Source organism: Cryptotermes secundus, unplaced genomic scaffold (assembly GCF_002891405.2).
Source record: "Cryptotermes secundus unplaced genomic scaffold, Csec_1.0 scaffold142, whole genome shotgun sequence".
NCBI classification, from domain to species: Eukaryota; Metazoa; Arthropoda; class Insecta; order Blattodea; family Kalotermitidae; genus Cryptotermes; species Cryptotermes secundus.
Window position 1 is genome coordinate 939,010 of NW_019743148.1, and position 14,521 is coordinate 953,530.

At 38.3% G+C, this 14,521-nt stretch overlaps 1 protein-coding gene and 1 long non-coding RNA gene across 2 annotated transcripts in view; one reads left to right on the forward strand and one right to left on the reverse strand.

Moving 5' to 3' along the window:
* LOC117283036 overlaps nt 1–14,521 on the reverse strand; it is a 289,651-nt gene that overhangs the window by 261,685 nt on the left and 13,445 nt on the right. The window lies entirely within an intron of this gene.
* LOC111873772 (aspartic protease Bla g 2-like) overlaps nt 6,862–14,521 on the forward strand; it is a 19,709-nt gene continuing 12,049 nt past the window's right edge. The window contains exons 1-4 of the mRNA XM_023868721.2: nt 6,862–6,975; nt 9,715–9,760; nt 10,093–10,204; nt 12,198–12,325. Of these exons, the coding sequence (XP_023724489.1) occupies nt 6,911–6,975; nt 9,715–9,760; nt 10,093–10,204; nt 12,198–12,325 (351 nt within the window). The 5' untranslated portion in view covers nt 6,862–6,910. The remainder of the gene's footprint in view (nt 6,976–9,714; nt 9,761–10,092; nt 10,205–12,197; nt 12,326–14,521) is intronic.

The window sequence follows — 14,521 nt, forward strand, 5'->3', positions numbered from 1 at the left end:
GATCTATACGCCCGCTCCCCCCCATACGTCTTCATGGCGTAGGGCTTAATAAGTTACGCACTGGGACATCTTTATTTTTACCTTTACTGAATGTATTTCAATTAAATCTGATACTAGTACCGACCAAGCTGACTCAGACAGTAATTTCATATAAGGTCACGATCCCATCCTGTGAAATTCTTTATAATTCATAAATCACGGACATTTTATTATTCGATGCTATATTGGCCTTACCTCTTTAGGTGAAAATCTTCGGATAATTAAATAATTAATAAGAATGAGCTCCAACTCAAAATTTGAGTAACCAACCTACCTTCCATTGTGGACAAGTGAATATGAACCTTAGTTACTCTTGACCGCTACCCATCCTCCTAACTTATGTACCTCAGTAAGATCCATCTTAATATTATCTTCCCAAGTCTTTCTCAGTCTTGCAATTGGATATTTCCCCAGAGACTTCATTACCCAAATACTACATACATTCTTTGCCGTCTCCATCCTAGCCACACATTTCTTTCTCTCCTCTTGCTCCCACTTTTGAGTATAGGGCCGATTTCTTAGTTAGTTAGTTAGTTATTGGAGAGGGTGGGTTTCCCCATGCACCTAGACCTGTCTTGGTCCACTGTGCTTCCCTCTATGATATTCTACCAGTCTCTATATCCTACCGGTACTGGTGCTTACCATCAGTCCCGCCCAGCCAGCGAGATCGGCCTCTACTAGCTGAGTGGTATCTTTAATGCTTCCCCCATCTACCGGAGGTGTTAGAGACTACTGTTGGGCGGGAAACGTCCGTAATTTTGCTCACTGGCCTCCTTTGGAGACACGAGGTTCTTTTACGTGCCGTAAAGCTACGACACGGGACCCACGGCTTAAAGTCCCTCCCGGAGGACTTGTTCCCTGAATTTTTCCGCCCTTAAAAATTCCACGACCTCCGCCGGGTTTGAACCCGCGTACCTTGAGTCACGAGGTGGGAACGTTACCCCTAGACTACGGAGGCCGCTTAGGGCTGATTTCTTAGTTTCATGATCATTTTACAGGCGGTAGGACTCCTTGGACAGGTGATCAGCTCATCGCAAGGGCGCTACCTAAACACAGTAGAACACAAGTACAGAATAAACGCATACACACCCCAAACATCTATGCCTTGTGTGGGATTCGAACTCACGATCCCGCCTTCCCAGGGAGCGAAGACAGTACGTACCTTAGATAGTTCGGCCACCGTGACCGGCCATCCATATATAAGTTCCTTATATTTCGCTGTCTTAAGAATTAAATTCGCAACGGTTTTAATCACGAAATTTCTTGTTACGTGCTATCATAAACTGCTCTGAAAATGTATAAATTTCTACATTCTAGGTCCAGATATTCTTCTAAGCAAGTTGTTTTCAAATCAGTGGCTTTGTGGTTCATTTCACAGGGCTCTCAGGTTCTCAGACTAGCCTTGGATTGTAGGATGGTCAGTGAAAATCGAATCGAATGGCCTGTATCGAAAATCTCTATCTACATGTATTTGACTGGAGGGACTGTGAAAAACCACGAAAACCCCCAGAGAGGACAGCTGATGTACTGTCTGAAATTCGAACCGAGCACTATAGAATACAGGTATAAGTTAACACTATACCTACTTTCTCATGTACCTAGCGTCTGCATTAGATTATCTCAATTCATATATCAGTCTCAAACCAATGATATCACCAGTTTCCAGTACAATTTATATCATGCCCTACGAAGTCCCTATATCATATTCAGAAGATCTCTGGCTTCGTCAATTAGAGGAGGTTAGGTCAAAGCTACAATGGCAGATCACAGTCAGGCGATCTCTGCTGTGGAATCTTGTCTCCTATCCTGCTAAACTGAGTTGTAACTGGGGACTTAATTACTGTGCGTAAATGTGTTCATATTTGGGTTTCAAATGATTAATTATTTCTGTAAGGTAATTTTTCAAATTGTACCGCTTGCATCAGTCTACTGTCATTCAAAAGGGTAAGTGGAGATTTATGAAAACTTTACAGCAGATATCATAGCATATTTACGAATTTCCACGTGCAGGGCTGTGACTATTGACAGGGTTTGGATTCTCGAATGAATTTGTTGGACACCTGTACACACCACTCGGAACTACAAACAATTACAGCGCTATTGCTGATCTCCACACTTTACAAATCACTAGCACAAGCTAAGTTTTCTCAAGTTTGCTTTCACTAGTCCTTTCCTGGTAACTGATCTTAACAATGTAGATTCTCCGGCTTCTGAGCACACGTCGTTACCGTCCGGCGAATATCCTGCAACTGCACTCAGCTGGCCTGGGGCCCTCGTTATATAGCCTTGAGGCGGACCCAACAGAAAACTCCACCTCCAACGGATTTTCTAGTTTTTTTATGGATGGTTGCCTAGCGATAGACCGGATAACAATGATGTGTTTACCTGTCATTACCAAGCAAAGCATTTTACTTCTCGCGACCGTTGCATAGCAACGGTACTACACACTACACTATGTATTATATTTTAATCTTAACCTGTTCTATGAATTTTGCATTAGAACGTTTTATTTAACTCATGATGTATAACGAGACGCATCCTGACTGATATATTTCATGGTTTTCCTAGGTCCTTCAGGTGAATGTCAGAATATTACCTCGATTAAGCCATGGCCTTTTCCTTCCAAACCCCTTCTTATTTATTATGGTCTCATCCAGTGTTACGTGACCTGTGAACTGAGGGCACGGTAAAATACTCCTACCTTCAAAGAAACATAATAAGAGATACAGTTTTTATTGCATTGTAGACTGCCTACATAGAGTAAAATCAGTATAAATATTTTATTATTATATCTATGTCATATAAACTACACGATAGTTTTATTTGATTATTATATGAGACTTAATAATCACAAGATCCGCTTCGGCTGGTACCGTTGCCAGGCTACCATATCAGATTTATAAAACCGTGAAGTATCCAGTCAGTATTGACAAGACTCATCACCATGCGGGACAGTTCAGTAGCTGTTTCTTGCAGTACATCAAATTCCATATGACAATTAAGAGATTAATTACCTTGTTATCACTAACATCGTTTTCTTTTATTGGAGATTTATGTGGAATATATTATAAGAGAAGCATGTATTATATATATATATTACTCGTAAGTACGAAATAAACAGTTCTATCATTTCAGCGCAGTTTTCTTTAAGAAGACCGGGTTGAAAACAGGTTATTTATTCAGTTTATTTATACGCTCTTCATGGATAAATAGTTTGTTTTTTTTAGAAAATGAATACTTAAAACCATGGCCGAATACACACCTGATAAGCAAACTGAAACTAGACCAACACACGCCCTGCATTCTCCTTCCAATACTAGGTCGTGTGTTGGTCTAGTTCCGGTTTGCTTATCAGGTGTGTTGCACCCATCACCGATCTCCCAATTAAATAATTCCGAGCAAGTGACGGATGATTAATTCTTCTTCTTCTTCTTCTTCTACTTTGACAGATTATGCTCTCTGGCCTGCTCCCATTCAGAATCGATTCTTAAATTATGAATCATATAGACAGTCGGTAAGACTCCTTAGGCAGGCGATCAGCCTCGTCGCAAGTCCGCTATCTGCACAGAACAACACAAACACAGGAAAATGCAGAAAGATTTCCATGTCTCGAGTGGGATTCGAACCCATGATCCCATTGTTTGAGCTAACGAAGGTCTTACTTGCTTTTTAACTGCACTGTTTCAAACGACTAGGTTATGTTTCGTCGTCAGATATTTGGTTGATTTTTTAATCATCAACTGATAACTTGTAAAAGGACGCGATTTTTGGCTTTTCATAAGGTACTATCCTGTAATTTGTTTTATGGTCTCATACAACCATAAAAATTATCGGGATATTTGGGCTCCTTGCATAGACTGGAAGAGGGGATCTCCTGAATGTCAATAATGGATGAAAACTGTTCTGCAATATTTGGTACATAGTTATTCAAGATGAGGTTCCCCAGCTGAAATATTCCGTATAAAGTTAAGTCTGAGACGGAGGATAAATGGTCAAGATTGAGAGCCAATTCTTTTTCCTCTGGAACAACAGTCATCTCAGAAGCATACACACATATTGTCTCTCTTCCTCGTTATACTTACATTTAAATCAAATTTGAACTAACTAACCAACTTTGTGGACCTGAGGCGTTCTTGAGAAATCTCCAGTTGTGCAGCTACTCAAGAAATTCCCAATATTTTTTGGAACCCGAAAGTTCATTACCTTGTTTACAGGAGCCCTCCACTGGTCCTTCCTCTTAGCCAGATAAATCCAGTCGAAATCACCCCATCCTATCGCTCTAAGATCCACTTCAATATTAACCACCCACCTACGTCTTGGTATTCCTGGTGGTCTCCTTCCTTCTGGCTTTCCCACCAATATCCTACATGCATTCTTCTCCTCAATTCCATATATGACTAATCAAAAACATCGTTATTTGATACTGTCAAGTGTAGGGGGTATATGTGACTAAGTTAACGGGTTCTAGTTCGGATGATTGGAATTATTGCCACTTCGGTTACAAGTTCTCTTAACCACACTTATTATGCGCTATCACTGGTTTACACAATTTACAGTTTACCGTTGCACATGCATTAGGATTCTGTTTCCACTAGTCGTCTCCTAGCAACGGACCTCAACACAAAAACTAGCACTTCAAATCACTATGAAGTCTTCTTGCCATATCTTGTTCAATCGCCCTGGTACCTCACAAATCAACTACAAACTCTCCTGAACTCTTAGCTACACTGCACTGCATTCTGCACTAATCTAAGCTACAACAGGTTTTCGTTATACAGGTTCCGCACGGACAAGACAGAAAACACAAGTCTCGTGATTCCTAGCCAGCGAGATCATTGACGCGCTGATTGTTACCCAGCATCGAGCTATAACATTCGTCCACTGAAACACATCTTCCATTATTGCATGTTGGAACGTGTTTACCGAGTTGTTGCCTAGAAACGCTTTGAGCAAATCCGTTAAAATATTAATTCTGTGCTTCTTAATTGATGTAATGAGTATTTATTGATTGCATAAGTGGAATGATAAGCCTGTTCACTTCGGGCCGTATGGTTTTCGCAATGGAGCTTCCAAGACAAAACAAGGAAGTCTGATCATAAAGTAGCAAACAGAAATATACGCCGTGAAGGAAAACCGTGTCTTCATTGTCAATAATGGTTAAACCAGGTCGTCCATATCAGTTGTACACTCCAGGAAGAGATTGCAAGGGTATCCGGGTTCGGCACAGCATGGAACCATGTAGTTTCGTGAAGTTAAAACTCGGGATTTCTATTCGCCGATTTCGCGATTCCTTGTTCAGAACCGGCCACTAATTTCCTCCGTTTCGAGGATGATACAGAGGAGATACAAAATATAACAGACCACTTCAACATAATTACTACTCTGGTACCGCCAGTCTTCATAACCCTACTAACAAAATTACGAAACAGATTTATGACCTATTCAATTCTTGTAGCAAAGCCCTTCAGAAGCTGGTAGTCGATCATCTGTCGAATATATTTCACATCCTTTCTGGAACCTGAAAATTAATTATTTTATGACTATTTGCGTAGTGTCTGAACATAAATTAACAGCCTCACAATCTTATGTACCCGTTAGGCTGTGGGGAACTCAGGACATCTTCACCGGAGACATTACCTTAAGGAACCAGGTGATCGACTATGTAGACTCCCTTCTAAGGCACTTCATTTGACATGTGGGATTGTTGGGTGGCTGAACAGAAGGGGATGCATAATAGATCGCTAAGTGGTCGCGGTTCATTGAACGGTAGGCCCATTTCTTATTCAAACAAGATCTAAAAGCCTGTGACGATGGTATATTGTTACAAGTATTGTGTTTTTGGACATTATCCATCGTCTTGTCTATTTTTTAAAACCCGTCCACTTTCTTTTTTTAAAACACGTTTCGGAGACTGGATTCTGTCCCCGTCCTCAAGTAAAAGCTACTCAGTTGGGTCCAATAGATAGAGCTGACCCCTATCTCCTATGTCCAAAAACATAATACGTTGTGCGTTCAAGTTCTAAGGTCTCCGATTTTTCTTTCTCACACAATAATCATACAAAAAATTTGAAACTTCTGTCACTTTTCAACGTAATCTCCCTGCAGCCGTACACATTTTTTCACAACGTCGACGCCATGATTCCATGGCCGCTGCGAACGCTTCTGTAGGAGTCTGTTTTGACCACTGGAAAATCGCTGATGCACCACCTCTTATTCGTCCATTCATTTATGACTCTTTAATTAATAACTCAGCCAATTATTCATACAGTAGGATGAATGACTCAGTGGAGAAACGATAAGAAAATGCGTTAAATTTTGGACCACTGAAAGAATTGTCCAAGCTCGTGATAGTGCCTTCACATGCAGTGAAAATTATTTTAATTTACGCCTCACGGTCTCATATTCTGGCAGTTTTAAATTGGAAATATGTCAGTCGTGAAGAATTTCTTGAATACAATTAATGAGAAACATTGCATGCAGCCTATCTGGCAAGCATCCAGGCGTCGTAATGCTAAATGCATCTTATTATTCAATGCCCAACGATGCATTTGCAATATAGCAATAAGCTTTTTATGGGAAAAAACGTAGTTATATTTTGTTTCCTCCAAAATGTCACGTTTCTGTATTTTAATATATTAAAATATGTTATCAACATCAATGTCACATACGAATGCCCCATGTTTGGGATTTCCATGACGCAAACAATGACCGTAATATAAATTACCTGTTCACCTTAAACTACAGGATTTCCCGTTGTGTAAAAAATCCCGAAATATTTTTTTAAGGTGGAGCGATAAGTTGAGTATTTAAACTCAGGCTAAGCCCCATTTCTTCTTCGCTGACGTCCTGGTTCAATCGCAAGCCCGCCATCATGAAATTCACTTTGTGTTCGGCCATTGTCGTGGTCTTATTCTGTGTAGTCTCCGCCAATGTCACGTAAGTTTTTCGAAAGTAGCTGAGTCTCACGTTTAGAACTTTGTTAATTCCTGTGTGAATATGTTCTCCTGCCTATTCATGAATCAGCTATGAACATAAGATCTTCAAACAATACACACATTCCACTAGGGTAAACTCTGTTCGGATTTTTGTGGAAATCATTACAAGCACAATAGCCCTGAAAGATGACTGAATTCATTTCTTTTCAGAATCTTTTCATCAAATTTCCAATACTACATGCTAACAAATTAATGAGGTGGAACAAAATTATCGATGTTCAATGTAGATTAAACTTTTGGTATGGTGAAATATGTTTGGAGACTTAAATTTTGATAATTTTATATCAAATGAAAATGCTACAAAACGTTGTACATTAAAATATAAAACTCTTTAATGAACCGTCACAACACAACAAATAGTAAAACATCAAAGTCAGTGTTCAGCTGTGGCTTTGCTACATGTTTCGCCACTATCGGCCATCATCAGGCAAATACATACCAATAAAAATCTACCATTTAACTGCAATCATAAAATGGATATAACACTATTAATCGTACAAATTTAAAAATTCTTATGTAAAAAATACAAAAGTTCAGATTATATAAAAATTAAAAATTGGAAGTATTATAGCAAGATATAATATTAATGATGTGTTAAAAAACATTGAATCAGTCGTTGGATATACTTTGTGTGCGTTTCCATCGACAATAGGGAAATTCGATATTACTTTATATAGAAGATTTTAAGAGAGGCCCATGGTGTAGCAATTAATGAATTGTGTAATGCTGCCACGTCATTAAGAAGAATTGTCCGTATTGCATGGAAAGCAAACAACGACAAGTAATATCGAATTTCCCTATTGTCTATGGAAACGCACACAAAGTATATCCAACGACTGATTCAATGTTTTTGAACACATCATTAAAATTATATCTTGCTATAATACTTCCAATTTTTAATTTTTATATAATCTGAACTTCTGTATTTTTTACATAAGCATTTTTAAATTTGTACGATTAATAGTGTTATATCCATTTTATGATTGCAGTTAAATGGTAGATTTTTGTTGATATGTATTTGCCTGATGATGGGCGATAGTGGACGAAACATGTAGCAAAGCCACAGCTGAACACTGACTTTGATGTTTTACTATTTGTTGTGTTGTGACGGTTCATTAAAGAGTTTTATATTTTAATGTACAACGTTTTGTAGCATTTTCATTTGATATAAAATTATCAAAATTTAAGTCTCCAAACATATNCAATAGTTGTAATAGAACCTGTAACAATTATTCATTTGGAAATTTAAAATGGACACACCAACGAAGAGTTCCTTTAATACTTGTTTCAACTGAAATACGAGTATATGCTCGGAGAAATAACTTCCACTATTCAACCGATTTAACAAAAATTAGTTTATCATAATTTATGATACTTTGATTAAAAGTGTATAGAATATTTTGTCACGCTCAGACATAGGACCTTTGACATGACCTACTTAACGAAAAACCGACAGCAGAATCTTTTATTATTCTGTTTCAAATCCAGAGAATAACATAAATGTAAACAAATTTAATTGTTTCTGTTTGTGTTTGTGTGTGTGTGTGTGTGTGTGTGTGTGTGTGTGTGTGTGTGTGTGTGTGTGTGTGTGTGTGTGTGTGTGTGTGTGTGTGNCTGGAGAACGCTTAGAAGTGAGAGTGGAGGTAACAACAAAAGGGTGAACAAAACTGTATATTGAGTAATTTATTGCGCTGTACTTTTCACCAAGCAAGCTTATCATTGGGGCGATTAAATTAAGAGCATGAACGAAGGCGAAAAAATTTTGATCACAATTTTAATCAAAGCGTCTGAAAGTCGGAGATCACTTGGGAGGTGGACATATGGATGACAGAATAATATTAAAATATCTCTGAAATAAATAGGATATGAGGGTGTGTGATGGATTGAATTGGCTTGTGATAAGCTTCGGAGGCGGGTTTTCATGAACACGGTAACTTACTTCCTGGTCGCGTGAAATGTGACAAATTTCTTAATCAACCACCTATATCCCTTGAAGAATGACTGTACCACACTGAGTTATATATATACAGAGTGATTCAGAAAGATGGACACAATTTCAATTGACTATATTTCCTGAACTGTATGTTGCATGTGAATTCTGTAAAGTACATTTGAAATAGGATGTTACAAAGTTTCTAGTACTACCACTAGTCCCCTCCATCACTGCGTCCCAGGCCGATCGCGTGTATCGGAGGAGAACGTGGAGTGCATTCGAGTGAACTTTGAGCGCAGCCCAATGAAGTCAACCCGTAGTGCTAGTAGAGAACTTGGACTATCGCAAACAACTGTGTGGCGTGTACCACCTCTTCCCACAAATTTGAATGACCTAAGAAACTGTATCACAGCTGCGGTGAACTCAGTGACGCAAGATATTTGTCATCGAGTGTAGGATGAATTCAGCTACCGTCTAGATGTTATCCGTGCAGCCTGAGGAGGGGGTGGGGACATTGAACATCTATAAACTTCCATGTATGTATAATCAAGTGTAATTTACAGAATTCAAATGCAACATATAATTCAGGAAATATAGCCAATTGAAATTGTGTCCATCTTTCTGAATCACCCTGTATATATACATGCTATAGTACTCATTAACCTGCTAATTTCTAACCATATTACTTGTTCTTTTAATGTCTGAACCTAAAGGAATACAGGTATAAACCTAATGATATTATTGCAGGATCCCATTGAGGTCTAAGAGGCGGCTCGTAGAAGAATACATAAATGTAAGTTCAGAACTATCAGATATTGGTGTCTTATAAAATGATGGGAAGAATATGTAAAAATTTAGCTTCAAGAGGAACTAGGAATGCCAACTAGATTAACTCAGAACATATTTCAAGGGCGTTCTTTTACATTCAATTTTATATACGTGACTATCTGTAAAAGCTTAATTTTGTCCCTTTCTAACTCCATGTTAGTACAAGGACACCTTATTTTGAAATGTATAAACATTTTGTTAAATTAAATTAAAATCTAATATATTTTATTTATATAACAATTTATGCTATTGTATTGTAATTAGTTGTAATTAATACATGAACCAATTTTCACACAGACTGAATACGTCGGAAATATAAGGCTTGGCACGCAAAGTTTCGAAGTCGTTTTTGACACTTCATCTTACAACGTCATTGTTGCTGATGAGACCTGCATAAGCGGAGGATGCCGTAAGTTAAACTTAAATTTCTTCAAATATTAGCCCGCAGATTCTTTTTCGGTCACGTCCATCTCTTTGTAGCATGAGTCGTGGAGTCATCCGTCAAGGGCTGTTCACACTCTCCGTCTTTTGCTGTGACGTGCCTGCGCACGCATGGCTGCCACATTTTAGCTGGAGGTTGTGACTACAAAATTGCGGTTTGCGAAGTTGTAAAGTCTTGCCTGAATAGGCCTGTGGCTCTCACATTTTACGGAATGTGTGGACATGCACTTCTTCCTCTGTTTTTATTGCGACGGTAGATGAAATTTAAAAACGTCTTATTTACATCACTATTCAGAAGAGATTCTAGTCGATTGTTTAGTGATATATGAAAGTCTTTCCTGTCTTAGTAAAACAAATCAAGAGAATATACTGATTGAATTTAACGTAAAAAGCACACAAAGTTGTAATAAATAAATTTAAGACTCATCACATAGGGATACGGGTGTCAAAATAACAACTATTCGAAAGACTGCTACAGAAAATAATTAAATCTTAAGATATATTTTTATTATTTATCTATGGTTTATTTAACATCAATATCACTAGCTAAAACTAAAGAGTGTCGAATGGTGGCGTTATTAACGAATTGTGAAGGATGTGGAAGGAATCGGTCGTGACCTATTTTAAGGTATTATCCCGGTATTCTCTTTGAGGATCTGAGGGGAATTATCAAAAGCCTCATACAATATAGCGCTGTTCCGGTAAGAGTCTCACGTGTGATATCCCGAATCATTCGTTCAGGAGCAAGTGAAAAAGCCCTATCGGTTTATGAAGCAAATTTGTGCTAATTCTATTTGCTGCGCGTCGTTCATTATCAAGAAACTTCTCTAATATTGGATACGAGGAGAGTGATAATGTCAGTTGGCACACGAGACAATGTACGAAGTGCGAGACATGAAGAAAAAGACATCAGAGCTAATACTTTGACATATGAACCGGGTGCTTAGCGGTGAATTGTGATGATTATGTGTTCTATAATTTTGTAATTTTACACATAATACTGTATTTTAAATTTAAAGGTAAGCGAAATGTGCCAATAAACTGACAAATATAAACTACTTCACTAATAAGCAGTCTCCATACAATACTATATTATAACCTGAAGATATTTATAGTCCAAACGTGTAGCTACAAGTACTAATTTAGTATATATAATTTATAATAAATGTACAAGAGGCTGTCGAGAGGATAAATAAGTATATTTTGATTATTACGCGATATTTTACTATATTCCTCTAAAGCATTATTAAGTTTAAAATAAAAAATTGCTTACTTCAACTTTCTTTCCAAAAATAGTAATTAATTATTTACATATTAGTAACCCATACAAAGTATTTCTTATATGGAGTTATAACATATTTATGTAATTCTAGTCAGGTATTTAATTACGATGTACTTGTTATATTTATTTCTTATCAAGGTACACTGCCTTCATTGTTAAAATAACGGTTCACAAATTTCTCGAATAAAGTCTCCAACACTTGAACTTTGTCTCCTGTAACCTCTTCGATATTATCATAAGTTCTATGTAAGTTCTTTTTCTTTTCTTTCCTTTATTGACAATCAGACTGTACAGTCTATAAGTCATTGTGCTGATTGGTGTACAATATAATAACTATTTATTGTACTCTTTGTGGCGTGAGCGGAATAAACATCCAGTGGTGTTTTCCTCAGTGCCTTAGATATGGTTGCCTAATTCTATTGAGTCTTCGATTTTGGTGAGGTTGTAGTAGTGGTTGAAGAAGTGGGTCGGAGTGATTTTCTAGTATATAATTTCTCTGTCTCCAAAAGCGATTCTACCATCCTCAACATCTTCAAAATCAAATGTTTAAGTGATATATGCCCTTGAGAACAATTTTCTCAAGAAATTGAAAATAATGGCTTTATTGTGATGTATTCAAAACATCTTCTGAACGCCAGTCATTAAAAGTTGGTTAAGGTGAAAATTATCTTTATTGCAGAATGTGCAGGCATCGCTAAGTACCAGGTAACCAAGTCCACTAGACTTGGACCATCCAATGAAGTAGTCAATGTCAGAATACTTGATACAGCCCATGCCACTGGGAAAGAAGCTCACGACAATATCACTGTAAGTAAAACTCTAAACATCTTATTAAAGACGAGATTTCTGTATCTTATTTCTTCACATATATCATGTATGCATATTATGGTACCAAGTTAGGCACAATTTGTATTGCGGGCAGGCTCGCCCTTTTGCTAGAATCAACCTAAATACTTCTGTTTCAAGAATTATCTTTCGAGATGTACATACACAAGCAGAAATAAAATAAAAATTGTCTTACTGTATGGTTCATTAGGCTAAGTTTCCCTGCACGTTATTTCTAAGAAAACCGAATGGAATACTCAAATATAATAAACGTTCTCAAAGGAAGGTAACCAAGCCAAGTGCCCATCCGCAGGAACAGAGCTCTCGTTCCTAAAATTTGTGGCGTAATTTCTTCAGTATTAAGTGCATACACATAGCTGGTTTAAAAAGTAAATATAACAAATAGGTGTTATCCAAATATATTAGCTAAATTTCCCGCTCTTCGCTCGGGAACTTCTTATAATCAACTGTATGGGAAAAAAAATAATTTCTTATGACATACCGTGGAATCTGGTGCAGCGAAGGTCTGAATTTGTATTCGGGAGGTTTTCGGTTCGAATGTCGGCCATGACACTTGCTATCCTGACTGAGGTTTGTTCTAGTTTTGCTCAGTCCCTTCAGCCAAATTCCTAAACAGTATTTGTTAAGCCACGACCACTTCCTTCCAAATTGTTTACAATTCGTCCCTGATTCAAAGCTCTATAGTCCAGACACCGCCAGCATCGCAAAATAAAAAAAAACGAAGGTGTTTATTCTTACTTATCATTCAGTTATTCCAGAAACTAAAAGCTCTGACATAACACACTGCATCTATTATTTACCCCCGTACCGCGAAACAAAAAACAAACTCCGTGGCCTGTAGTCCACAAGCGAACTATACCGACCGAGCGACCTCCGCTTGTCGGCGAAGTTAGTGCCAACTTTGCGGATAGTGTGTCGCGTGGTCAGCCAAACGATACCCCACGGCCGTTAATTTCGGTTTTCTAGACCAAAGTCGCTATTTCCTTCAAATACCTCCACAATTATCATCACGAGGCTGAGTGGACCCCGTTCCAGATACACTACTCAGAAAAAATCTAGTAGCACCGGAAATTGAACCCGGACCTCTGGTTCTGTAGCCAGGAACTCTGACGACTAGACCACAGGGGCGGTCAGCCGTGTACCGTCGCATTATGTAAATACAGCATAGATCGCTGTATGCATTAAACTGCACATGGCCCCGAGGAACCACATGTCAGACAACTGACGTAAAAGAGGACACAAATTCTGTGTCATATACAACAGATATAAATTAGCACAGTATGGCCCTTATGAAAATTTCACTCTAGCTAAACGGTTGAGCTTTTCAAAGATCTTGCCAGTAGGGAAAGTAAGCAGTAAGTAAAGTAAAAAAGTAAAGTAAAGCTATCCCTGTAACAGGCCGTGAAGGCCCATAGGGTTGTGAGACGTTGAGGGTCCCACATTATCTAGACAATCGGCTCAAAGATGGCGGTAAGGTTGTTAGCCTTACGCGCCGGCCGCGCTTTACTACCCAGGAAAATTGTTTAATTCCTGGTACACATTTCTGTTAGAGGCTGAGTCGACCCCAGGGCCATAGTGCGGCTGGAAGGATTAGGTCAATTGAAAAAAAATCAAATGACCCCCTCGGGACTTGCGCCCGCGAACTTCCGGCTTGTAGCATAGTGCCTCAATAAGCAGTAACATTATTTAATACTTTTTGATGCAATTCTGACTTTCAAAATATAATGTTGCACGCTGAAGTTTTAAACAACTTAATCAAATTCCTTCTCGTGAGATATTAAATTAAAATATGAAGAAAAAAATTCAGTGGAATACAAGGTGTGGCAATAAAGAACCTGGATTACTTTTATGACTCATTTCCGGCCACGTCATTGACGAAGAGGAGGGTAGGGCATTGACCCTTGGACTTCCCTCTACCGTCACACAAAGTTTCATTCACGTGCATCGGTTAGTCTGGCCGCGACCATTGTTAGAAGCGGATCGTGTTTCTGAGCTCCGTCGGAATAATGCTGAGTGCTAATGCAGAACAACGTGCTAACATCAAATTCCTCACAAAACTTGGAAAATCTGCCACTGAAACTTACAATTTGTTGACAGAAGTATATGGTGATCAGTGTCTATCTCGCACGCAAGTTTTCGAGTGGTTTAAGAAGTTTA